The 22060-nt window shown below is 40.0% G+C and overlaps 1 protein-coding gene across 3 annotated transcripts in view; it reads right to left on the reverse strand.

Moving 5' to 3' along the window:
• Nucleotides 1-430: 430 nt before the first annotated feature.
• The window catches only part of prox1a (prospero homeobox 1a), a 32268-nt gene continuing 10638 nt past the window's right edge, over nucleotides 431-22060 (reverse strand). For all 3 annotated transcript variants that reach the window (XM_079632703.1, XM_079632702.1, XM_079632701.1), the window contains exons 4-5: nucleotides 16235-16429; nucleotides 431-976 (exon numbers count right to left, since the gene is read on the reverse strand). In XM_079632703.1, the coding sequence (XP_079488829.1) occupies nucleotides 791-976; nucleotides 16235-16429 (381 nt within the window). In that variant the 3' untranslated portion in view covers nucleotides 431-790. The remainder of the gene's footprint in view (nucleotides 977-16234; nucleotides 16430-22060) is intronic.

A 22060-nucleotide genomic window follows, 5' to 3' on the forward strand; every position in this document is an offset into this window, starting at 1 on the left:
TGTCAAGGAAAAAAAAAACCTACGAGTAGGCCTCCCTCCCTAGAGCCAGTGCTATCAATGTGGACACAAAACACAAGAACATTGGACCCTAGCCAACATGGAAGAATGGCTAAACCAAAAAAAAAAAAAAACGTTAATGCTGTTCCTTTCAAGAATAACATCAAATATATATATATATAAATTTATATTATATATATATGAATTTCCCACATAGAAAATGTATACCCCTCTTTATTATTATTATTTTTTTTCCAAAGAATAATTTATTTTCTGTAGCATTGCCATGAGAAACAAGAATACCACATGTCAATTTGTTGTCTTTCTTTTCCTTTCTTCTTTTTTTTTGTAGCAAGCATGAATAACATTTAATGGTAATAATTATATTAATCATAAATAATAATTACATCTATACAAGCTACAAATGCAAGTCTTATTCAGCAATAGTAAAACCATCACACATTGCAAACATCCTGGGATAAAACAAAGCCCTCAACAAAAAAAATGACCAATAAAAGAGAGAAATTCAGGGTGTCAGTTCCATTTGTTAACCATTGTCTGGTAAACATAGTAATGCCCATTTTAAAGGCAAGGAAATGGGGGTAAGGATTGAATACAGTCAAAACAATCAAGAATTTTATAGACTTTCCCAAAAAGATGCACAAAAAAAATAAAAAAAATTAACAGCTAAGTCATTCAAAAGTAGCCGGGACTTAAAAATAGGAATGCTACCTCTTACTTTGTAAAGATTTCTCGAAAAGAAGGGATGATACTTGGTAAGCAATTCAAATCACTACTCATGCAGAAGCTCCTGCAGACAATTGGGAGATTTGAAAATCTCTGGGACCTCACTGTCCAGCTTGCAGATGACCTTGTATATGGCCTTCTTCCAGGAAGGATCAACATCTTTGCCTGCCACAATGGCATTGAAAAACTCCCGTAACGTGATCTGTGCCACTTCCAGGAATCGCTCCGGAACCTGCTGATACACAAGGAGACAATGACATTAATAAACATATTATGTTTCAATCCCAAGTCTCTGATTAAGAAAAGAGGATAAAGGGAAAAAGGAAAAAGAGAATTAAAAAAAGAAAATAAGATTTTTGCACTGAGGCTCAAGCGGGACCCTCCAAGAGCCGAAAGACCCTCCTGGCAGAAACTGTGTATAGGGGAGCGTTGGGCTGCCAAGTCTGAGGGGACACAGAGAACAGCCCCAAACATCATCACTACACTAATTCCTCTTTGTTTCAGTTGCTGAAACACATTTTGGTGGCGGCGACTTGAATACCCGTGTTGGAGTGGAACTTAACCGTTTTTAGTCTTTCAAATCTTTTATATCACTTGTATTATTTTTGTGTAACTGCAACATTGGGGGACGTGAAAAAAGTACTTAAATGCTTTTGAATGGTTAGTCAAAAAAGCAGCAAGAATTGCTGAATTTTGAATTGAAACAATTTAAACCATTGCATAACACCTTACAGTCAATGTTTTGAAGGTGGCAGAATTTGTGAGGTTGTAACCAAGAGGAACTCATTGGGTTAAACATTACCTGAGCTGTTCCTCTTTTAGAGTCTACTTCCTAGAGCGAGCGAAACATAATTTGTTGACTTCCCTTTATTTGACACAAGATTGTTAGCGATGTCTCATAAAATGTCTTTTTGTCTCAATGTGCTTCCACTTCTAGAAGGGGAAGAACAAGATTCTGCCACTGATAGCGGTCCATAAAATACTACATTCAGCTTTGCTTCTTATCGGGTTCCAGAGAAACTTGATTCTGTAACAATCACGTAGCTTATTGGTGCTCTTGGACAGAGTCTGGATCTCTAACGACAGTGTTTTCCCAAGCAAAGTAATCAGCTAGTGTGTAGGACACTACTTAGGAGTTTGCTCTGTACAAGCAGAGCACATCCTCTCTGGCGTGAGGCTGTTGTTCGTGAGAGAGGGCCAAGACCGGGGGCATACTGTAGACTGGCCCTGTGATCTCTTTAGCACCAGTGACAGTTCCTCTCCGCTAACATTATAGAGATGATTAGCCAGGCAAAGAACTAAGCCACCTCCCCTACAGCTAGACAAGACACTTCCCAGACACGGTGCTTACTGCCACACACACTCACAAACACCCACACGCTCAAACACAGATGGGGAAGCAGGCACGAGGACACAGAAACAGACACAAAGGTTGCATACGAGAACCAAAAACATAATGCTGTCGTATTACATGTGTTACAATAGACCACAGAAAAAACACTAGCGTTTGATGGGATAGTTCACTGAACAATTTAATGTCATAGTGAAACTTTTTCTTCTTTAGAACTCAATAAGTTGTTTTGAAAAATGTCTGGTGTTTTTTTTTGTCCATAATAGTCAATGTATCAGTCAGTGCCGTAAGAAGTCAGTGGGGTCTAATGTTGTATTTGACCCCTTTCTTTAGATGGACAAAAACAGATTCTTTAAAATATACCTTTTTTTCTTTTGAAGTATCCAGTTCAGATACAAAGAGTCAGATCAGTTTATACTCTAACCATCCTAAATCAATGTATTCGCAGCAAAGTTTATGGCACCATCTAATATTCATCCTCCCCTGCAAGGTTAAAGTCCTATAGTTGGTTTTTATCAATGCAGCCATCTCCCGTGGATCGGGATCAGCGCTTAGTTTGGCGTCAGTACTATCAATCAGACCCTGACTGCTTCTCAAAGGCCCTGCCAGGTGAGCAGTTGTCAGGACAAAGAATCTCATCCATGCGACCCACACCATCCCCAGCTCCCTTTTTTCCATTAAGTGTGTTAAATATACTGTCATCAAAGGCATACCCTTGTCTGGAAGGCCTTGACTAGTGTGGAAGATGTTTCACTCTGCCGCCACAATCATAAGTGCTTGACTTTAGGTTGTGATGCAGTATTAAATTATAGCATGGCTATAAATACTGAACTTATAATGGCAGTTAAACTGTTGTTGATGGCTTGATTGGGTTTATATGCTGTAACGTGCAACATTCTACCTCCGTTTCATGATGTGCAGGGAGTAAATACCTAAAAGTAGCAACGTTGCTAACTCAATAGTGTAGCATGATAGCTTTTCCAGTGACAAGTTAGTGTTTTCAACAAGTAGCATTGTAGGTTGACAAAATGTGCTCCCTAGTGAGTTCATTCATCTGGAGGATTTATTTTAATGAACTAGTTAAAAAAATCATTCATTAGTTCATTTCAATTATCACTCAGTGAACTAAGCTGGTTCATTCTGGCAGTTCATTTTAATGAACTAGTTAAAATGATTAATTGATGAATTTGAATGTTCGTAGAGCTGTCTCTTTCAAATAGCGTTGCGATGGTTCATTTGGATGACTCATTCCAAAGAATTTGTTTCTGATTAAGTTCAGATAAGTTAAGTTGTCGTTTAGTTTTATTTTAGTTCAGATTTATGTATAATTATATAAAATGTTATTGTATTCAATAATAAATAATATATAATTGATTAAATATTTGATCAATAAATTGTATAATTTAGCTATATCGCTCCCTTATATAGCTTTAATGTAGCTACTTTTTGTTACCAACTATACTTTTTTCATGGGCGGCTTGACTGTGGTTGAACTACTTTGAAACTGTTGTAAGCTACTTGTAATTTAAAGTATCATCGCAACACTGCTGTGCTCAAACTCTGTCCGTCTCAAACGGGTGACATTTTTGTACAGTGCCGTACAGTAATTTCTCCCCTCCTCCACTCTTTCTCCTGGGGCAAGATCATAGGAAGGGAGGGGGAAGAGAAGAGGAGATAAAAAAAAAATCCTGCCCAAGTGCTTTTGGCCAGAGCTCTGTCTCCTTCTACTTCTCCCTCCCTGAGGGGCACAGCCTTCAGGGGTCATTTGTTTGATTATGCTGACTGTCCCCAGCCTCGGCAGTACACAATAAAGGCCTGACATAGCAGCCTGCTTGCCTTCTGTGTCCTGCAGATACTCATCACGAGTGTCAGGACATACCAAGGTTAGTGGTCACTGGGACGGCGCTCATAGGCGAAGGGCTTGCCAAACGCACTTGGCTGATGAATGAATGTCACATGGAATGGAGGGGGTGAGAAAGAAAAAGAGAAGAGAGAGGGGGGGGGGGGGATTACAAAGGTTATAGATATCCAACCTCCCCAACACCCCAACTCGCAACATACCCTCTCCCCTATTTTTTTCACGCTTTTATAAGTCTTCCACCCCCTCAGACAATGGCCAGCAGCCTTCTGGAAAAACAACAGAATAATTGCACACCGGAAGAAGAAAAAAAGTGATAGAGGTGCCTTTCTCAAATTGGTGTGGTCTCAAAAGGGAGTCTGTCTCTTTTGGATGCTCCCAAAGTCCCTTGAAGGCAAGTCAGTCTGGTCGGTGACCACCTTGGTAATGCCTTCGGCTAGCTATTTTCTATGTAGAAAATACATATAAGTACATCTCCTTTCTACTTGAATGGAGAATGACCAAAAATTGTCAAGATTGTTTTCAATACAATATTTCGATTCAACAATAAAATGGCAATATATTTGAGTTTTCAACAAGTAGTAGTGGTGTAGCTTGACAAAACATGCTCAGCTAGAATATCTCTTTCAAATTGTGTTGGGAAGTCTGAATCATTTTAGTGAGTTGGTTTATTTGGATGATTAATTTTAATGAACTAGTTCAAAAATGATTCACTGATTTATTTTAATCTTCAATAATTTGAATGAAGTTACATTTATTTTTAAAGGGATAGTTTACTCAAAAATTTAAATGTTGTCATAATTTGCTCACCCTCAAGTTGTTCCAAACCTCATGTTTGAGTTTCTTTCTTCTGTTGAACACAAAAGAAGATATTTTAAAGAATGCTGTTAACCAGACAGTTGACGGTAGCCATTGACTTCCATAGTATTTTTTTCTCCTACTATGGAAGTCAATGGCAACCATCAACCGTTTGATTACCAGCATTCTTTAAAATATCTTATTTTGTGTTCAGCAGAAGAAAAAACTCACACAGGTTTGGAACAACTTGAGGGTTAAGTGATGACAACATTTGTGGGTGAACTATCCCTTTAATGTTCATGGAAGTCCTAGAGTAAAAAAAAAAACTTGATTGGCTCTTTTAATTGGAAATCAGGGCTTCCATTTGTCCCCTTTAAAATGTCTTATAGGGCACTGTATGATGCAGGTGAGCACCTGTTTATTGCTAATGTGAAGGATTTTAGAGCTAATAGATTTGTCTTTATCCTATTTGTGGCAGAGATATGTTCACATCAAAACTGATTCCTTTGCGTAGCTACCGACACTAACATAGGGTAAAGCCCAGGAGTGCTGCATTGCTAAGAATATTCCTGTGAGGAATTTCTCTAACTCATTTTTTTTTTTTACCATAAAAGGGCAGTAAAATGCTGACTAGGGAAGAAGACAATGTCAAGGAGAAAAGGGTATTGGTATTTTGGATCCTCTTGACTGCTTGCCTTGGAAAGAGAGAGAGGGACAGAGGAAAAGAGAAAGAGAGAGAGAAAGAGAGAGAGAGAGAGAGAGAGAGAGAGAGAGAGAGAGTTATTCTTGTCACAAACCCTTTTGTCTGCATCTGCTGACTGCTTGCCCATAGCCAGCAGCATGCTTTAACTGTTTTGTCACCTCCTCGCCTCACACGGATCAGCTGTTGTTCTTTTGTTACGGCTATTGTGTAGGCTAAGCCTCTAAGGCCGCTCTGCTGTGCGGTAAACACAGCTGAATCGCATGGCAGACAATTCCACATCAATATTTCATATGCCCTCTTTAGGACTCCTGATTCAGACAAGTTGAGAGGAAAAATACGGCAGGCACGGTTTAAATGGCTCACAGAGCCCTCGGAGAAAATTAATACTAATAAAGAAAAGACTACGTGTGCCGGTGGCCGCCGTGTTTTGTGCACGCTGTCACGCTGTGTTTCACTTCTTGGCTGTGGATGATGTGAAAAAGCGTGAAAGCGTAAGTGATTACTCAATTACTTCCAGCAGTTCCAAGTTCCGATTTTCTTTGCTATTCATGGTAATACATCATATTAATAAACTAATATACCTGAAACAACATTAACGGGGATATTTCAGGTTCAGGGTTCAAGTTAAGTTGACAGCATTTGTGGTCACAAAAAAATAGTGTTGACTTCTCCTTAGTTAATGGAAGTAAATGGGGCCAATTCATAATCATTAAAATACTCACTGTTTCAATATATGGCCACAAAATGTGTTAACATGATTTTAGTGTAAAAAACAACAAAAAACTCAGTAACCTTTTCTTTTTATGTCAACGCAATGTGACAAAGTGACAAATACAAAAGTTTCATCTCATAGGCTCATATTTCTGCTTTTAAATCCTCTAAAAATGGTCACATTCACTTCCGTTGTAAGTGCCTCATCGTGACCTTGATTTTTGCTTATTTTTAAGAGGAGGGACAAGTCCAAATTATTTTCTGCGATAAATTCTGCCAGTTAAGTTGAATCCGTGTTGAAAAATCACTTTTAACCGATTTGTTTTATCTAGTATCATTACAAATAAGACTAGCTGGCCACCGGTTCCTGCCCCCCAGCTTGATCAGTTTTCTGGCAGCACTGCATCCTCAGCGCTGCTGTTGCCAAGGATGAGAGGACACAGAGACCGTCTTATGAAAAGAGGGATATTATATCGCCCCTCCACTGAGAAACATAAGACAAGAGGTGAAAGAGGGGGGGAGACATGTAGAGCAGACATGATCAGCAGCCCCGGTACTTCAACCAGCATTCATTCACCCCACTGCGTGTGCACTTGGGCCCTCTATACAAACTGCCCCCGAATCTACTCTGTTTGTTGGGTAAATATTGATTGAGGAGAGACTTACCTCCTGATAACTGCCATACAAATCAAGGACTTGCGTGGGGAGGGGAAGGGAAGGAGGGCTGAGCAAATGGTTGTGTGTGGGAAATGTCATGGACGACTACCGCAGATGAAGACACGGTCTGTGAAACGTTTGTATCTCAAAAGGCCACAGGGTGGGGAACTGAAAACCCTGACCCACTCTCTGTCCCTGCTAAGAGTTTCTTCTTCGGAGGAAAGTCCTGGTTTTCTCACCAGAGTTAATCATTAAAGGGGAAGAGTCTACTTTCCATTTCATTGTGGCTCCTGTTTGATATTGCCTTTGTTTGGAGCTGGTGTATCTTACGGCTCATATTTGCTCAGGCCAACCCGTCCAGTCAAAGGTGATAAATTCACCTGCTGGCCAGTAAGATTTCTCAGAGATTGTCGAGGAGAAAAAACGTCTAAAGCTTTTCACAGTTTAAGTGATGATGATGCAACATTGTTATGATTGAAATGAAGTCAATATCTAATGTATCTTCGACATGGCACACATATTAATAATTTAGTGTTTTTCAAAATCATGAACCTATATTGTAAGGGCACCATGTCACATTGCATGCTTTATCATTATCACCGTTTCCCTATCTTGATCTTTAATCTGAGAAGCGAACACTTCCCTTTTACTACTGGTAAAGATCCTCAAAGTTCTTTATTCCGTTGTTATATATTTTAGGGCACATATTCCAGTAGAAAATAAATGAAGAACAACAAAATAAAGACCTTTTAAACTTATTGCAAGAGGTTGAGTTTTTTTTTTTTCCAGGAGATAATGGATTGACAGAGCGCAAACAAGTCTCAAGGCCAGGGGGCTGAAAGCATAAGAGTCCACCCCTCTCACCTCCCACCCACTCCCTCTCAGTTTCTCTCTATCACTGCTTGTCCTGGAGCTAGACTTAACTTCAAAAGAACAACATCCCGTTGAACGAGAAACGTTAAACTGAACGCTGGACATTCGGCTCCAGCTAATCAATAGCACATAGAAAGCAAAAAACCTTGCAGTTTGATAAACTCTTGGCTGGAGTGTCAATCAGGCAAACAGATTGCATGTTTCCCTCTCTGATAAAGATTCTTTCAAAACCCACTGTGATGCAACTGAGCTCCACAAACTGTCCCAGCAACCTTGAAGCACGCCTAGGTTCTCACTGAAAATGCTGGACAAACATGCGCATATTGCTGCTGATTCTGCATTGGCCTTGATGAAAACAATTTTTCATACTTAAGAAAACTTTGAGCAAGCACCATATGCCCATTTCTCAAGGCACGCTGGCACATAGTGAGTGTGTGTGTGTGTGTGAGTGGATATATTTGCGCTCACCTTTAAATAAGGTCATTCGCTGTGTCTTTTTTTTTCACAGAAGATGAAACAAGCATTATAAAAGGAATTGTTCAGGCAAAAAAAACATTATTTACATGCTTTTTTCTTGATGGAACACAATTTTTTTTTTTTTTTTTTAAGAATAAGCTTATAAGAAAAGTAATGTGAACAAAATTCTTCTTTGGGGACAGAACTTTACAATGTAAAAAATTCAGTGCACACAAACTGAATTATTTGTTCATAAATCACACTGGTCTGGTTCTCCAACTGACCGATTCAAAGATTCTCGTTACAGTTGTCACATGAATTTGTCAGATGGCTTTTGAAGACTAGAAATATAGTGCACTTGAATACATTGCATTTCATTGAAAAAGAAGGACCAGTATATTACTGAAAATGTATTGTTTTGTGTTTCATGGAAGACAGAAAGTCATTAAGGTTTGGAACGAGCCTGAGTAATAATGAGTTTTCATTTTTGGTTGAACTATCATAATGAAGAATGTTTATTATGCTTAATCGGATTTGTCCTTTCACCCTTCAATATCACTGCATTTACTAAAGCAAACAATGCCACAATGACATGTGCACTTCAAAATTCAGGGGCAGTAGGTCTCTGACCTAGAGGAGGGTCTGGGTTCAAACCTGCTTGGGCTAAAGGTTATGAAGTCATTTGTCTCAAATTGCAGTTGAACCCCATGAAAGAAGAGAGTGTTTGAGGGAGGGAAAGAGAGAAAGAGGGACATCTGGAGGAGAAGGAGGGGGGAGACGGAGGACAGAATGGCCTAAGGACTGGAGCAGGCAGGAGGAGGAGAAAGGCAGCTTGGAGTTGGGTCTTTCTTGTCTGGCTGAAGAAAGGATCTGGCACCGAGACTAATGAAGAGAAGAGGGAGGGAGACATAGACGGGGCGGTCGGGTGGGAGATGTGCCAGGGTTTGGAGAAAGCCGTGCACGAGTGCTACAGATGTGTTTGAACCCCCTGGAGCAAAATAATGACATAATCACCAGTGGTGTCACTGAGCAGACTGCACACAAGGTGACATGAGAGAACATGGAAGGAGTCTGGGTGAAACAAGGAGGCTCGCCTGCTCCGACGAAGAACTTTCCATCAAAAACTATTTGTAGGGAGCTATACAGATTGGCACTGACACTGGCAGGTGTTTCTCAGTTTGTGCCACTTCAGGAACTTATCTTTAGGAGGAAGGAGTTCCAGCAAGCTTGCAGGCTCTACTTAAAAAACTACTTAACGCCCTGTTTATGTTCTGTCACAGGTCCCTTCATGACAACAGAATTCCAGCCCATGGCAGCCAGCACTTAACACTGAGAGGCAATTAAAGGAAGTGTATATTCAGTGCCACAATGTCACACTTTAGGGCAGGAAGCATGTGATGCTTGCTGGTGGGACACGGTCAAGTTCATCCTGAGTTCTTAGTCCTAAAATACCCATTTAAATGGTATTTTCATATACTGCAAAAATCGTTCTCTCAAGAGTTTTTTCTTGTTTTCCAGTAAAGACAATTCCTGAACATCCTTATGACTAGTTTTCAGAGAATTGAATTCTGAAACTCATTTTGCTGATAGCAATAAGCCAATACTTATTTCATATATGGTAAATAACTAATAAATAACCAGTATTCAAAATTTGTCTAAATAAATTAAATTCAAAATAAAAGACTAAAAACTAATATCAATACAGAATGAAACAAAAGATATTCTGAAATTTGCCAAAGATGACATTTAACAGTGTTATTAAATTTGGTTTCTAAAGATTAATTTTAAATGGGCGTTAGATGGCGACTAAGGTAATAGAAATGTACAAATAAATTACACATCCAGTATTGACCAAACCGACATTAACAACAATATGGTATCAATATATTGTTACAATTATCTAAATACTATTGATGTTTAGCATAAACCAAGAACAAAATTAGGCACATTTTAAGTGAATTCATTTTGTTTTAAAGCTATTTTACTATTTTTACAGGAAAACAAGACAAAAATACTGACTAAAAATTATTTTTGTTGAGTACAAGATGTTCTTGAGTAGTCAATTATAAGCAGTCAATAAGTTCTAATGTAGTTAAATTAAACGCTCATTAAATTTATAGCGTGAGGGGAAGAATTTAGCTTGAACGGTATGTAATACATCTATGATTTATTCTCTCTCTCTCTCTCTCTCTCTCTCTCTCTCTCTCTCTCTCTCTCTCTCTCTCTCTCTCTCTCTCTCTCTCTCTCTCTCTCTCTCTCTCTCTCTCTCTCTCTCTCTCTCTCTCTCTCTCTCTCTCTCTGTGTAGTAGTAGTTTTATTTGGCTGGTGCTGAAGACTGCAGGGCTTGGTCCCTCTGTGCAACTTAGTGACCATTAATAAGTCATTTTGTCTGGAAAAAAAAACATTGCCTGAAAGCATCACACACTCTTATCTAATTTCTGTCTCTGTTTCTCTGAGTAATATACAATATAGAGTGCCTACAGCAGTTTGGCTTTAAGTCCCTCTAAACCGCCATCACCAGACAGTTAGGCTGAAAAAACTCTTTGTGTTTGGTAAGTGAAGCAGTCTAAAATAGGTGTGCTTTCGTTGCACCTTCCATTATGAATTATTAAATTACATCTCCTTGTTGATGTTGCTATTTGTGCTATTAACAAACAAAAGATAAGTCTTTAATGCAGATTTGATGGCAGCGATTACAATGTCCCTTGGTAAGTACAGTCAAGGCCATTGGATGTAATGTGCTGTACTGTTGCGTTCTCCAGGTCACCTCCACTAATGATTAACCAACATGCTGAGGAATTTCAGTTCCCACAAGAGTTGCATGAGAAGAAATCACACAGACCCTGCGAGTGATCTCATCTATAAAAGACATGGGAATGGATATTCCCTTTAAATGGCAGGTAAAAGAAAAAAAAACTATTTTAGTCAAACCTGACTACTGTTAAATTCACAATTCATCTATCTGCCAGTCTAATTTTAAAATATTGCCTAAAGTGCATTCAATAAAGACATAAAGAGTGCGAGGCTTATTCTATCAGCGGCTGCAATGGGAACAGAACCCAAGTGTCGTCCTATAACTAGATTACTGGAGCTTCTCTGACGTGAAGCATGGTAATAACTAAGCTAATATGATGGGAGTTTGTTTTCATAGAGCTCTATTACGTTCGGCTGGGGATGGTACTGTGTGAAGGGGAGCCGCGAAGCGTGACATTTATAGCAAAGTGGTAGTGAAAAAAGAGGAAATGCATTATAGTCTCCTATCCATCAGCTCTCCAGTGATGAATTGATTCAGCACCGAGTATAAGAGCCTGTTAGCGGCATACTGCTAAACCAATTGTACTTGATATTAAAGCATAGAGTATTTTTATATCCTATTTGTATTATATAGGGCCTACTGTATACAGTATTTGTAATTGTTCTAATTTTCTGATGTATTTTTGTCAAAATAAATGCACTTAGACAAATCTACACTTCGATTCTACTGCTACATTGCAGGGTCGTTTTTCTTCCTGTAAAATAAGTGTTGTAATTGTAAGTGTCAGTCCATCAGACAGTATGATCTAATTAGAGAGAGGAAGATGATTGTGACCAAGAGCCCTTGAAGACAATAGTCTGCATCATCTGACCACAGTGACTCTTTATATCACATGACGTGCTAAGGGTTCACCACAGAACACTTATTGTGAGGGGTGCCATCCCAGCTGCGTGTGCGCTTGCCATACAATGGGGCACCAAGTCTGACTTTGTCTTTGGTTTCATTTGAGCGGATATTTTATATACTTTTGCTGTGGGTTAAAATTCACAACAAGAAATTCGGTTTTGATACTGAGACGATTTTCTGTGCTGAATATTAATAGATAAATGTTAAACTCGTAATTTAAGCATTTTTAATTTAATTTGAACATTAAATAACATTATATGTGTAACGGAAGCCTGCTAGTAAGAGCGATGCAGGTAAAACCTCACTCCCCTGATCTCAAGAGGCGCTCTAGCGACTGACGCTAGAGACTGCAGTCTTTAGCCTCCTTGTCAGAGCACAGAGGGTAGAGCCTGTAGAGAAAAAAAATGCAATCTAAAAAAAAACTGTCATGCTACACGTTTTTGTTTTTCCCCAGGAAATAAATGAGATGTAAAGGGGTTACACCTGTAATATTAAGCTGAACCCTCCCTAATGCATCCTTTAAATGTCCACACTATCTCGTAGCACCGTCCGTAGCTTTGAGTGGCGTTATAATGGAAGCATGAGGTGAGCTGGCAGACCACACCGTAGGTCAGTGTGAGGTCAGAGAGGAAGAAGTGAAACCAGAGCCTGATCCTAAGATGTGCTAGTGTAGCGTGGCACAAGCTAGCAGCTCAAAGATAAACAACAGTAAACTAGCCCTCTGTGGGGGAGCTGTGTGTGGACTTGGGAGGCCAGGACCTCCTGGCAGTCACGATGGCAGCTCTCTACGCTCTTATTGATAACCTTCTTTTCTCATGAGGCAGGGGAGATAATACACTCCTGGAACAAGGGTAAAGGGAGATGAATGTTAGACAATAGACGGTCGCAGTAAAGGGACCATCCGCACAGTCTTTGAACTTTTCCCTGTCTCCAAAGGACAATTAATAATGAAGGCCTTTGGGGTAGGTCACACCAGACATGGACAAGAGGAGACGAGAGAAGAAACAAAAGGGAAGAGAAACCTGGAGAAGAGGGGGACGTGTTGGATGTTGGATAATTGATCTTTTTCAAGGGGGAGTGTTGCTGGTCAGAGCATCTTAAATTGCATCATTTGCATTATGTGCTTGTCTTATAGACATTTTAATTCTTATCTAAGTATATAATATTCCACCTTAATATGAAATAATAAGTAAGCCTTATAATTATGTTGATAACATGGCTCTGTTTGTTTGCACAGCCCTACAACAGCAACACTGGCTCAACTTTTGAGCGTGTAATTGTGTGTATTTTGGGCGGGGCTATCTGTTTGATCGACCAATGGCAGACGAGGGGAGAATTTGTTAATTAAAGTCATTAATTTAGCAGTTCCGTTTGTTGACGCTAGCGGCGCAGAAATTACACACTTCACCTTTTAAGTATTCCCTCAACTATAACGGTATCTTTTTAACCTTGGAATTTCGCCACACAAACAAAACTAATATGTGAGTGGGAAACAAACAAAGTCTCCAAGTTTCATTCACTCAGAATGATAATAGCCACGGACACCTGATAGCCCAAAGATACCAAGACGAGAACTCTCGAAGTCAAAGGAGGTCTGTGTGAGTGTGCTGTGGGTATATGGCCACCAACAATTTTTTAAAAAGGCTCAGAGATCACAGGGACCAAAGAAAGAGAGCAAGAGACTAAGCCTTCTCTATGCTCTCCTCAGCCGGTTCATGGGAGGAGGGTACAAGGACTGAAGACAAGGCGAGTCTAGGGCAAGTTGGGGGGGAGGACACTCAGGGGGGTTTGATAGAAGAGCCTTGAACTATTTTGTGGCCGAAAGATGAGACCTTCCCAGAGCTGTCATAAAAATGTCTCCTTATCCCAGTGGAGCCCATGGACCCCACCCCTCTTAGAACTCTTCAATGGTGCCTGTGATGTGATACAGTAAGTGTGAAGACGGCTCCTGAGAACCAGATGCCACAATTGCAGGGCCTGGAAACGCCACTTTGGCTAACAATGCGTAACTGTGCTGCGAGATTTAACAGGTGTTCACTTTCTTTGAACGATTAAATGCTCTGTAACTTTTTTTTAGACTTTAAAGGATTTGAAGATATTCACCAAATATTTTTCACACTCACTGAAAAGAAATTTAGAAAAATGTTTATGCAGCTCTTTTCCATAAAGCCAGTCAAGTTCCGAAATAGACATTAAAAAAAGTCTCCAGAAGCCATAAAATAGCTTTATTAGAGGAATTAAATTATGCATTGACTATCTTAATTTTTTCAAAAATGGCATGTCAACATTTCAAAATGTCATAGTTTAATAGCTGCACATTTTCAGTAAATAACAACCTAAATTCAGTCTGTTCCTCACACAGAGCTGTCATATAAGACTTTGAATACAGCACATACGTCATATGGACCTCTTTTATGGTGCCTTCTTTATATTACATGAATGAGCTCTAGTTCTTGGAAAAGAGTTGCATGAAAACCCTTAAGAAATCCTCCTTTTGAGTTCCATGGAAAGAAAATAACAGCATAGTTTGGATGGACATAGGGGGAGAAAATAATGACCCAATTTTCATGTTTAAGTGAACAACCCCTTTAAAAAAACATATTCTAATGTGTCCATTAGCCTATACAGAATAAACAAATGATGTTTCCAGACAACAGTTAAGCGGGCCTGTTAGGCATGATCATATCTGGTTTGTACATAGAGAAACCCCTTCAGCTAAGAGATAACACTTGCCACATTGCTGGCGGCTCTGTTTAGGAGAGAAGACGAGAAAGGGGGATTCTCTCTTTTTTTTGGGGCGAGCCTTTCAGGGTCCGGGCATCATAAGCTGTGTCTATGCAAATGTCCTTGATTGTGTTCATTTGTGCCATTGTCCAGCTAAGACAAACAGAGCAGTAATTAGGAGAAAAATGATGGCGTATCGAGACAGCACGATGGAGGAGGAGCCGAATGAAGGATAAACAACTTGAAAGAAAACAGCAAGCTTGGTGAGAACAACACAAGTGCATTGAAGGCAATTAATGAAGCTCCTTTAATTACGGCCTTTGCTCAATCCACCATGAGGAATGTGACAATTATGTCATTAAAAAGTTTGTAATGGGAAAGTGAGGGGTGAGTACATTCGAAGAGGATGAAAGACACAAGGCAGCGAAAAGGAAGTGCAATGAAAGAGAGGGAGAGAGAAATGACAGGGCCCAACTACAAAAAAGAAAGTCTCAAAGGAGGAGGAAGCACATTACTGGTGCACATTGACAGACTAGATTAACATCAAACGATCAGCACAACAGAGGGTATATTCATTCAGGAGGAGCTAGCAAGGTGGTACTTTGATGATGCTAAATTTGGCAGAAAGAGCAACTTGCTGAATCGGCGAGGGTTCCAGTTTCATGCCTCGCAGTCTGACAGGTGGAGAAGAGAAAATTTAGTACAAAAAAGCCTCAGCATGAAGTGTCCCTTTGCACCGCCAAAGGTTGTGTGACCTCTCTCTGCGGCACAGACTTGCTGTGGGATATCGCCGCATACTAGACAGGACATGGCGTGAGCCGGTCCGGTAGAAAAAAAGGAACAGACTAGGGCGCTGAAATTTGCATCAAAGATCGAGTTTTCCTTGCATGGAAAATTAGTATTTGGGAAAGTCTTTCAGGCGGTCCTGCTTGTACACCTGTGCAGCCTTTGTGGCTCTTGATATGCAAAACAATCTCTCCCTCGGTTCGACTTCTCTACCAACAACAGTCTTATTCATGGTGCCCTGCACTTTCTTCCACAGCCATGCAAATCTTGCATTTATATATGAAAATAGGGATCACGTCCCTAAATATCTTCCTGGTCACGAAAGGTGTGTTGCGCCAGGTTCTCTGTACCTGCAATCACAATAAACCTTGTCTTTGACCTGATCTAAATGAAAGGGAGGGCAGATTTTTTGCTAATAGTCAGCTAAATGATGATGATGTTGTAAGGATAGTGTTTGAATGACCAGAGTCCCAGTGGGCAGATATTGATAGTGAGCTGAGCGGTAAATGTGAGCTCTGCAAATTGTATTTGACAAGGACACTTGGGCCTGAAGCATCGCTCCCTGTTTGCCTCATCAAACAGACAGATGCATGACTGTGTTTCAGTCCCAAAAAAAGAGAAAAATTCTTGTTCACTTTACCCCAGGAGTACAGCGAGGAGGAGGAGGAGGAGGGTGGGGGCAGGGGGGTGGCTTACAGGATGAACAGCTTGCCATTCATTGTCTAATCATATATAGAGATCATTTAGCTGTATTAATTTTAAAGCTTTGAACTGCGCTAACATTAACAGAAAGGATTCAAAGTAATACCTTCTGCATCACTGCTTGAATCTCACCTCGTAATACAGTGTGGCCTGATAAGGTGAATGCAGTTGCTTAGTAGTGTGAAACAAACGGAACGGACGAAGGCTCACCTCAAAGTCGTTGGCCTTGTTGTAGTGCATGTTGAGAGCGCGGAAAAGCTCGCAGTCCCGGCTCACGCTCAGCTCTTCTACCCCTGTCACACCGTCGTTGATGGACTGCCGTGCAAATTTCTCCATCTGGATGTAGTAAAACTCACGGAAGTTACTGAACCACTTGATCAGCTGTGATGTGATGCAGCGGTTGAACTATGAGAGAGAGAGAGATAGGGGGGGGGGAAGAGAAACACTTTTTGTAAGATTTGTTACTTTTGTAAGATCGGTCCAGCACAGAGAAATTCATTTTCATATTTAGAGAGTGCCTTTGAGCTCATACGTTTTTTATTAAAAAGGATTTTTGTAATTGTTGATACTGTGTGTTTTCCTGACCCTGAAACAGCTATTTATATGTACGTTACCACAAGAAAAATAAATCATATAAATATTATTAATATTAATGCTAAAATATATATATTTTTAATTATGCATTTCTTTTTTTTCTGAAAAACTTAAACAAGAAGGTTCCAAATATTTCAATCTTTAGCCTTAGTTTACTGAAAACTAAAAAATCAGGCGTGACTAACTTCTAATCTGGTTAGCCAGTGAGACCCTTAAATGTCAGAACAACAGATAAGACATTTGTTTCTACAAATGTGTTTACTTCACATTGTCCTTGAGGATGATGGGTAAGCAAACAAACCCGTAGCTGAGAAAGATTGGTCAGTGGGTGCTTTTTTTTCCCAACAAGGCTTACACGGTCGGTTGGGATATTTGCTGTTGTGCGCAAATGCAAACAGTTCAGGGTTGAGTAGATGAAATTATAATTGTGTCAATAGCCCGTAATGCAGTGACGGCAAATTTACATATCAAGTAGCAAAGTTAATTCTGACATGCCCCAGGTCTTTTCCCCACATTAAAAACAGAGTGAAGTAAGTGATCAAGTAAATGAAACTGAGTTAAGAAATGAAACAAAATGAAATAGCTCAGTAACTCACAGCTGGCCTTCGTACACTGTTGTGGAAGCTATATTTGGAGTGCCTGATTCTCGATCAGTAAATACACAGTGCTCCGTTTGCCCTGTGTACTTGCCCCATGACCTCAGCAAATGACCTGTGCGACAGCCTTTGGTACTTGTGTGTGCAGCTACGTGTCTATGTTGATGTGTGTGTGTGTGTGTGTGTGTGTGTGCGCGTAAAAGCGGTGTCTGCCAAGAGTGTGAATGTACAGGACAGCTGAGTTGAATGTAGCCAAGTTGAAAGCTATAAATCCGACGGGCTTTCTGTTGGCTGCTCTGACACGCAGCCTCCTGCCTTTTGTCATTACGGGTGTTCATCAAGCCTTCATTGCCTTTGCCTCCCCTTCCATACCCTCAAAGAGCATTAATCAAAAATCAACAGCGAGCACTTATCTATCTGTGGCCATGAGAACATGCAGGCCTCTGTTTAGATGACAGCTGAGGAGAGCGAGAGATCGAGCATGAGGAGAAAAAAGAGGAAGGACAAGGAACAAAGAGGGGGGAGGGCAGCCGTGTTTTCCGAGGGTAGATGTAATTACCGTGTAGAAACTTGTCTCCATGCTTGCAAATTTAAGATAATGATGTGAATGAGAATTCATAGCGGGGAATCCGAGTCGGAGAAAGAGTCAGAAGCCACGACAGGCTGATAGGTTTCCCCAAAAGGCCAGCCGAGAGCATAATTACTGCGCCACCGCCAGGGTTCTTCTCCCATAATTCAGCAGAAAATGATTAAGTCGTCATCCCGAGGCATCAGTCTGCAGAAGTTCAAACATGTACTTAACCTATCCAGGAATTATACATTTGGCCTGTGTGTCGCCTCTGCCTTCATTCAGCCTAACAGCGAGCGGGAACAGGGGTTTGAAAAGAAAGAAAGAGGCGAAAAAAAGAACAACCAAAGAAGCAAGGCTATCTGATCTCTCGCTTACCCCCGTTTCAATAGACGTTAAACCTATTAGGATCTACTGAACTCGAGGGCCGCCTTTTTTCCACTTTATCTGCGGAGCGAAATGCACTGTCCAAATTTCCAGACACTGAGATAAGAACCCCGGCCCCCGTGACGACTTACTCCAGCCCCCCCACCACCCCCTTAATTCTTTTAGAATAAGAAACAAAACATTACAAAATGATAGCAGACTGCTCACTGGGGAATGAAAATTGCTTTGACATGGAGATTAGGCTCTTCTATTGTCATAAGACATTGTCTCATATGAGTGGGGCTTGCAGAAGAGACGGATAAAAGGCGAGAGAGGGGGGAATTTTTTTCTAGAATGGCTAGTGGATGACATAATGGAGAGCGCGGAAAAGTAAGTCCGCATGACATCGTTTGGCAGCGCTGTATAAAGGGAGATTTAAAAAGCATTGTTGCCCAATAGAAATACCAGAGATTTGGGGGACAATGGAGCCACGTTGCTGGAACGTGACAACTCAGCAATTAAGGATCATGTCATCTGCTTGTCAAACGAAAATAACCAGTCTAGTTCTCTCAGCTCTTAGCCACCACATGCACTGAACAAAACATTAAATGATACATCGTAGCATGAAAAAAAAAAACACTTGCAAACACACTCATTTTTCTTAGTGGGATTGTGGGAGAGAAAGTGAATGTCCAGAGAAGTCCAGTTCTTAAACGGACAAGTAACTTTTTAAAGGTATTCTGAAGTGTTGACATGTTTCAATTTCATGTGTACATATACATATATTTTCAGTACCCATTTTTTTGGGACTATAATAAATGAATTATTATTGATGTTGTTGCTATAGACAAATACATTGTTTTGATGTTTTTATTATGCTGAATTTTAATTTATATATTTTTTTATGAATTCAAAATTCAAATTTCAAATATAAATATTTATTTTAAATAATTATTTAATAAATTATTTTAAATAAAGGTTAAAAGTAACTTAACTAGACAATATTTTAAAGTATATTTCTAGTTGCAATCACAGTCCACTCTTAAATCAGCAAGATGCTTCTGCGTAAATGTGCAAAATCCGCGCGCACACACACACAAACAAACTAGTTTCATAAAATCTATTATTCTGGACATCATTTCCAGTGCTGTTCTAAGAACACAAAATGCAATGCTTCCCATGGGACACCTCATCCTGTTATTCTCTACCCCCACAAAAAAAACCTTATATATCCAATGAGCACGCTCAAAAGATTCATAAAACAAATCAGTCTGACGCCTGTAATGTGTCCGGGCAGCAGTTGACTCAGAGAACAAGGGTGTACGTACGGGAGCGAGAACATTTCACACACTCTTGCTCACGGGACTGTGAAAGATTATTCCTCTGGTGACAGAGATCCGCTCTTTCCAAGACACCGGGGGAAGACTTGACCTGTCACTCCGCACGTTTCCTCTGTTAAACATGGACAATACAGGCTTTCACACATGCTTGGTGGGGACGCTACTTATACGGGGGTCTGTGCATTTTAAGACTCCCCACCCCACCACACACACACAGCATGCACTTAGATTGTGAATCTGGGAAAAGTCGAGCTCTATAGAGGGAAGTAAGCTAAGTGCCCCAGTAGGTTACTTGATATTCAGCTGTTAATGATACATGGTATGCTGTATGTTTAAAGGCAGTCAGGCAGCCGGGTGACAAAGCCTGAGCAGCTAAAATAATTTCCCTGACCTACGGTTGACCTTACTGGAGCTGTCCTGCTGAAACGTATACGCCTCAACCCCTACAGGGTGACATAACCCCCGCTCATACTTGCTTTGACTGCTCATAATCAGTGTCACACCATCGTCCTGCTAATACTCCTCTTAACCTTTGACCCCTTCTTATTTAGCCCTCAAAGTCTACGGTAACCAAGCCAGTGGACCACCTCTCCATGCGCGAAGTGATGTGAATATGCCATGTGAGATTTATGTAGATTAAAATGGGAAGAAATACAGGGGGCGAGAGAGGTGTAAAAAATGAACAAGGTAGTTTGGCGGTACATCACATTAGGATAATGACCCTGTGTTCGATAATTCTTTGTGTGACAAATATGATCACAGTTCAAGGAACAACTGCGAAAAAGAGATACTGAGGAGGTACAAAGGTATTATCCATTACATAAGAACTCCAATCGCTGGATTGTCACAGTTTCCTGTTGCTTTCCTGTGAAGGAAGGCTGTATTAATCTCTTTATGACTACTGGCTCACTCCGTGAAGTCACAAGTGGTGCGCACTCCCCGTAAAAAAGCAGCTTCCTCTTCCTGACTGAGCTACAATCTATCATCATCATCATCACCACCATCATGGTAAAAGTATTATATCATTCAAATTCTCTTTGACGCACACTTTGAACCATAATACGTTTACAATTGAACTTTACAGCCTTGACTGTATAATTGCTTTCATAATAAAAATATATTATTATTATCATTATTACTTATTATACAGTTTTTTAATTGATTCGTCTTAAACATCTTGATTGCATTTTATTACAATTATACAAGTCACCATTAATGTACCGGTATCACATAATTTTAGCTATTAATTTGTATTTTATTAAAAATATATATTTTCCAAAAAGAGAGTTAAATTGGAAATTTTTGTTCAACTATGTGATTAAATAATTGCTCTAGTACAAAAGCAGAATGTTTTTTTTATTTTTAATTATCCGATTACAGACAATTTAGGTAAAACAGTTGTCAAATCAACCTATTTCCCACAGTCATTATTTCCTATTTAGATCCCATCATTATGGTGCCTAAACGTCTTTAATCACTAATTCCTGTAACTTTCGTAGGCTTATACAGGCGTAATTAGTCAGTAATTTATGCTTAATTCCCTTACATACATACTAGTTGATCCAACAAACACATGCCACCCATTGTTCCCTTCAGCTTAAGCAGCCCTGAAAACCATCTCTCCCAGGACACTGACCTTGTTTTGGAAAATGTTAATTTAATGTGTACAGAATTTCACAGCCTTGTCTGAAGGGGAATTGTAATTGGGCCGTCTTTAATTTAAGGTTTTGATCAACTTTCTCTTTTGTGTCTCTAAATTAAGGTACAAAATATGTAAATTAGGAGGAGTTTTGGGGTTTTCGCTGAAATCAGAATTGACTTGAATAAAAAAAATAAAAAATCTGCTTTCTCTGAATATTACATTAAAAGTATTTTCGAGACATTAAATGATATGATTTCCCACTGGAGCATAAGCGCTAACAGCGAGCGATGAATGGCAGTACTCATGAGTATTAAGCTGCTGGCAGATTTAGATGGATGCAACAGAAGCATGTGTGTGAGGATGAGGTGGTCACCCTGGACCCAGCACAGGGGCAGCTGGGAGTGAGAGGACCCTGCTCTCCTCATTTAAATAATGTGGCCTGAATCTGTCACATTATTTCTCCTCCGTATGCTCCCTGTATGACGCATCAACAACAAATTAAGTTGTAAATAAAAGACAATTGGTGCCATTGTTTTGTTTGTGTTGTTGTGCTCCATTTTGTTTGTTGTCTCCCTCCTCCTCTCCATCCCCTCCCGCTTTCGCTTGTTCATTTCTGCCGAACCTCTAATTTTCTCAGCTCTTATCACCCTCTGCCTCCCACTTCCACAGATCAGTTGGGAATGGGAACTCTAGGAAATTATCATCCGACAAGTTAACAGAGACAGAGAATAGTTGTTTGTGCTCGCTAACCAGCAGTGACGCGACGGAATAAAAGAAGTAAAAAAAAAAAAAAGTACTCTCATGATCAGTGTTTTAAATGAAAGCGTAAGTGAGTAAAAGGGAAAGTGGGACTTGTGCTATGCCGTGTTGTTCTCTTCTAGGAGATTAAGGCCAGTTATTTTAATTGGGGGGTGGAGGGGTGGGGGAGCT

The sequence above is a fragment of the Phoxinus phoxinus genome, assembly GCF_949152265.1.
Source record: "Phoxinus phoxinus genome assembly, chromosome: 13".
In the NCBI taxonomy this organism is placed as follows: Eukaryota; Metazoa; Chordata; class Actinopteri; order Cypriniformes; family Leuciscidae; genus Phoxinus; species Phoxinus phoxinus.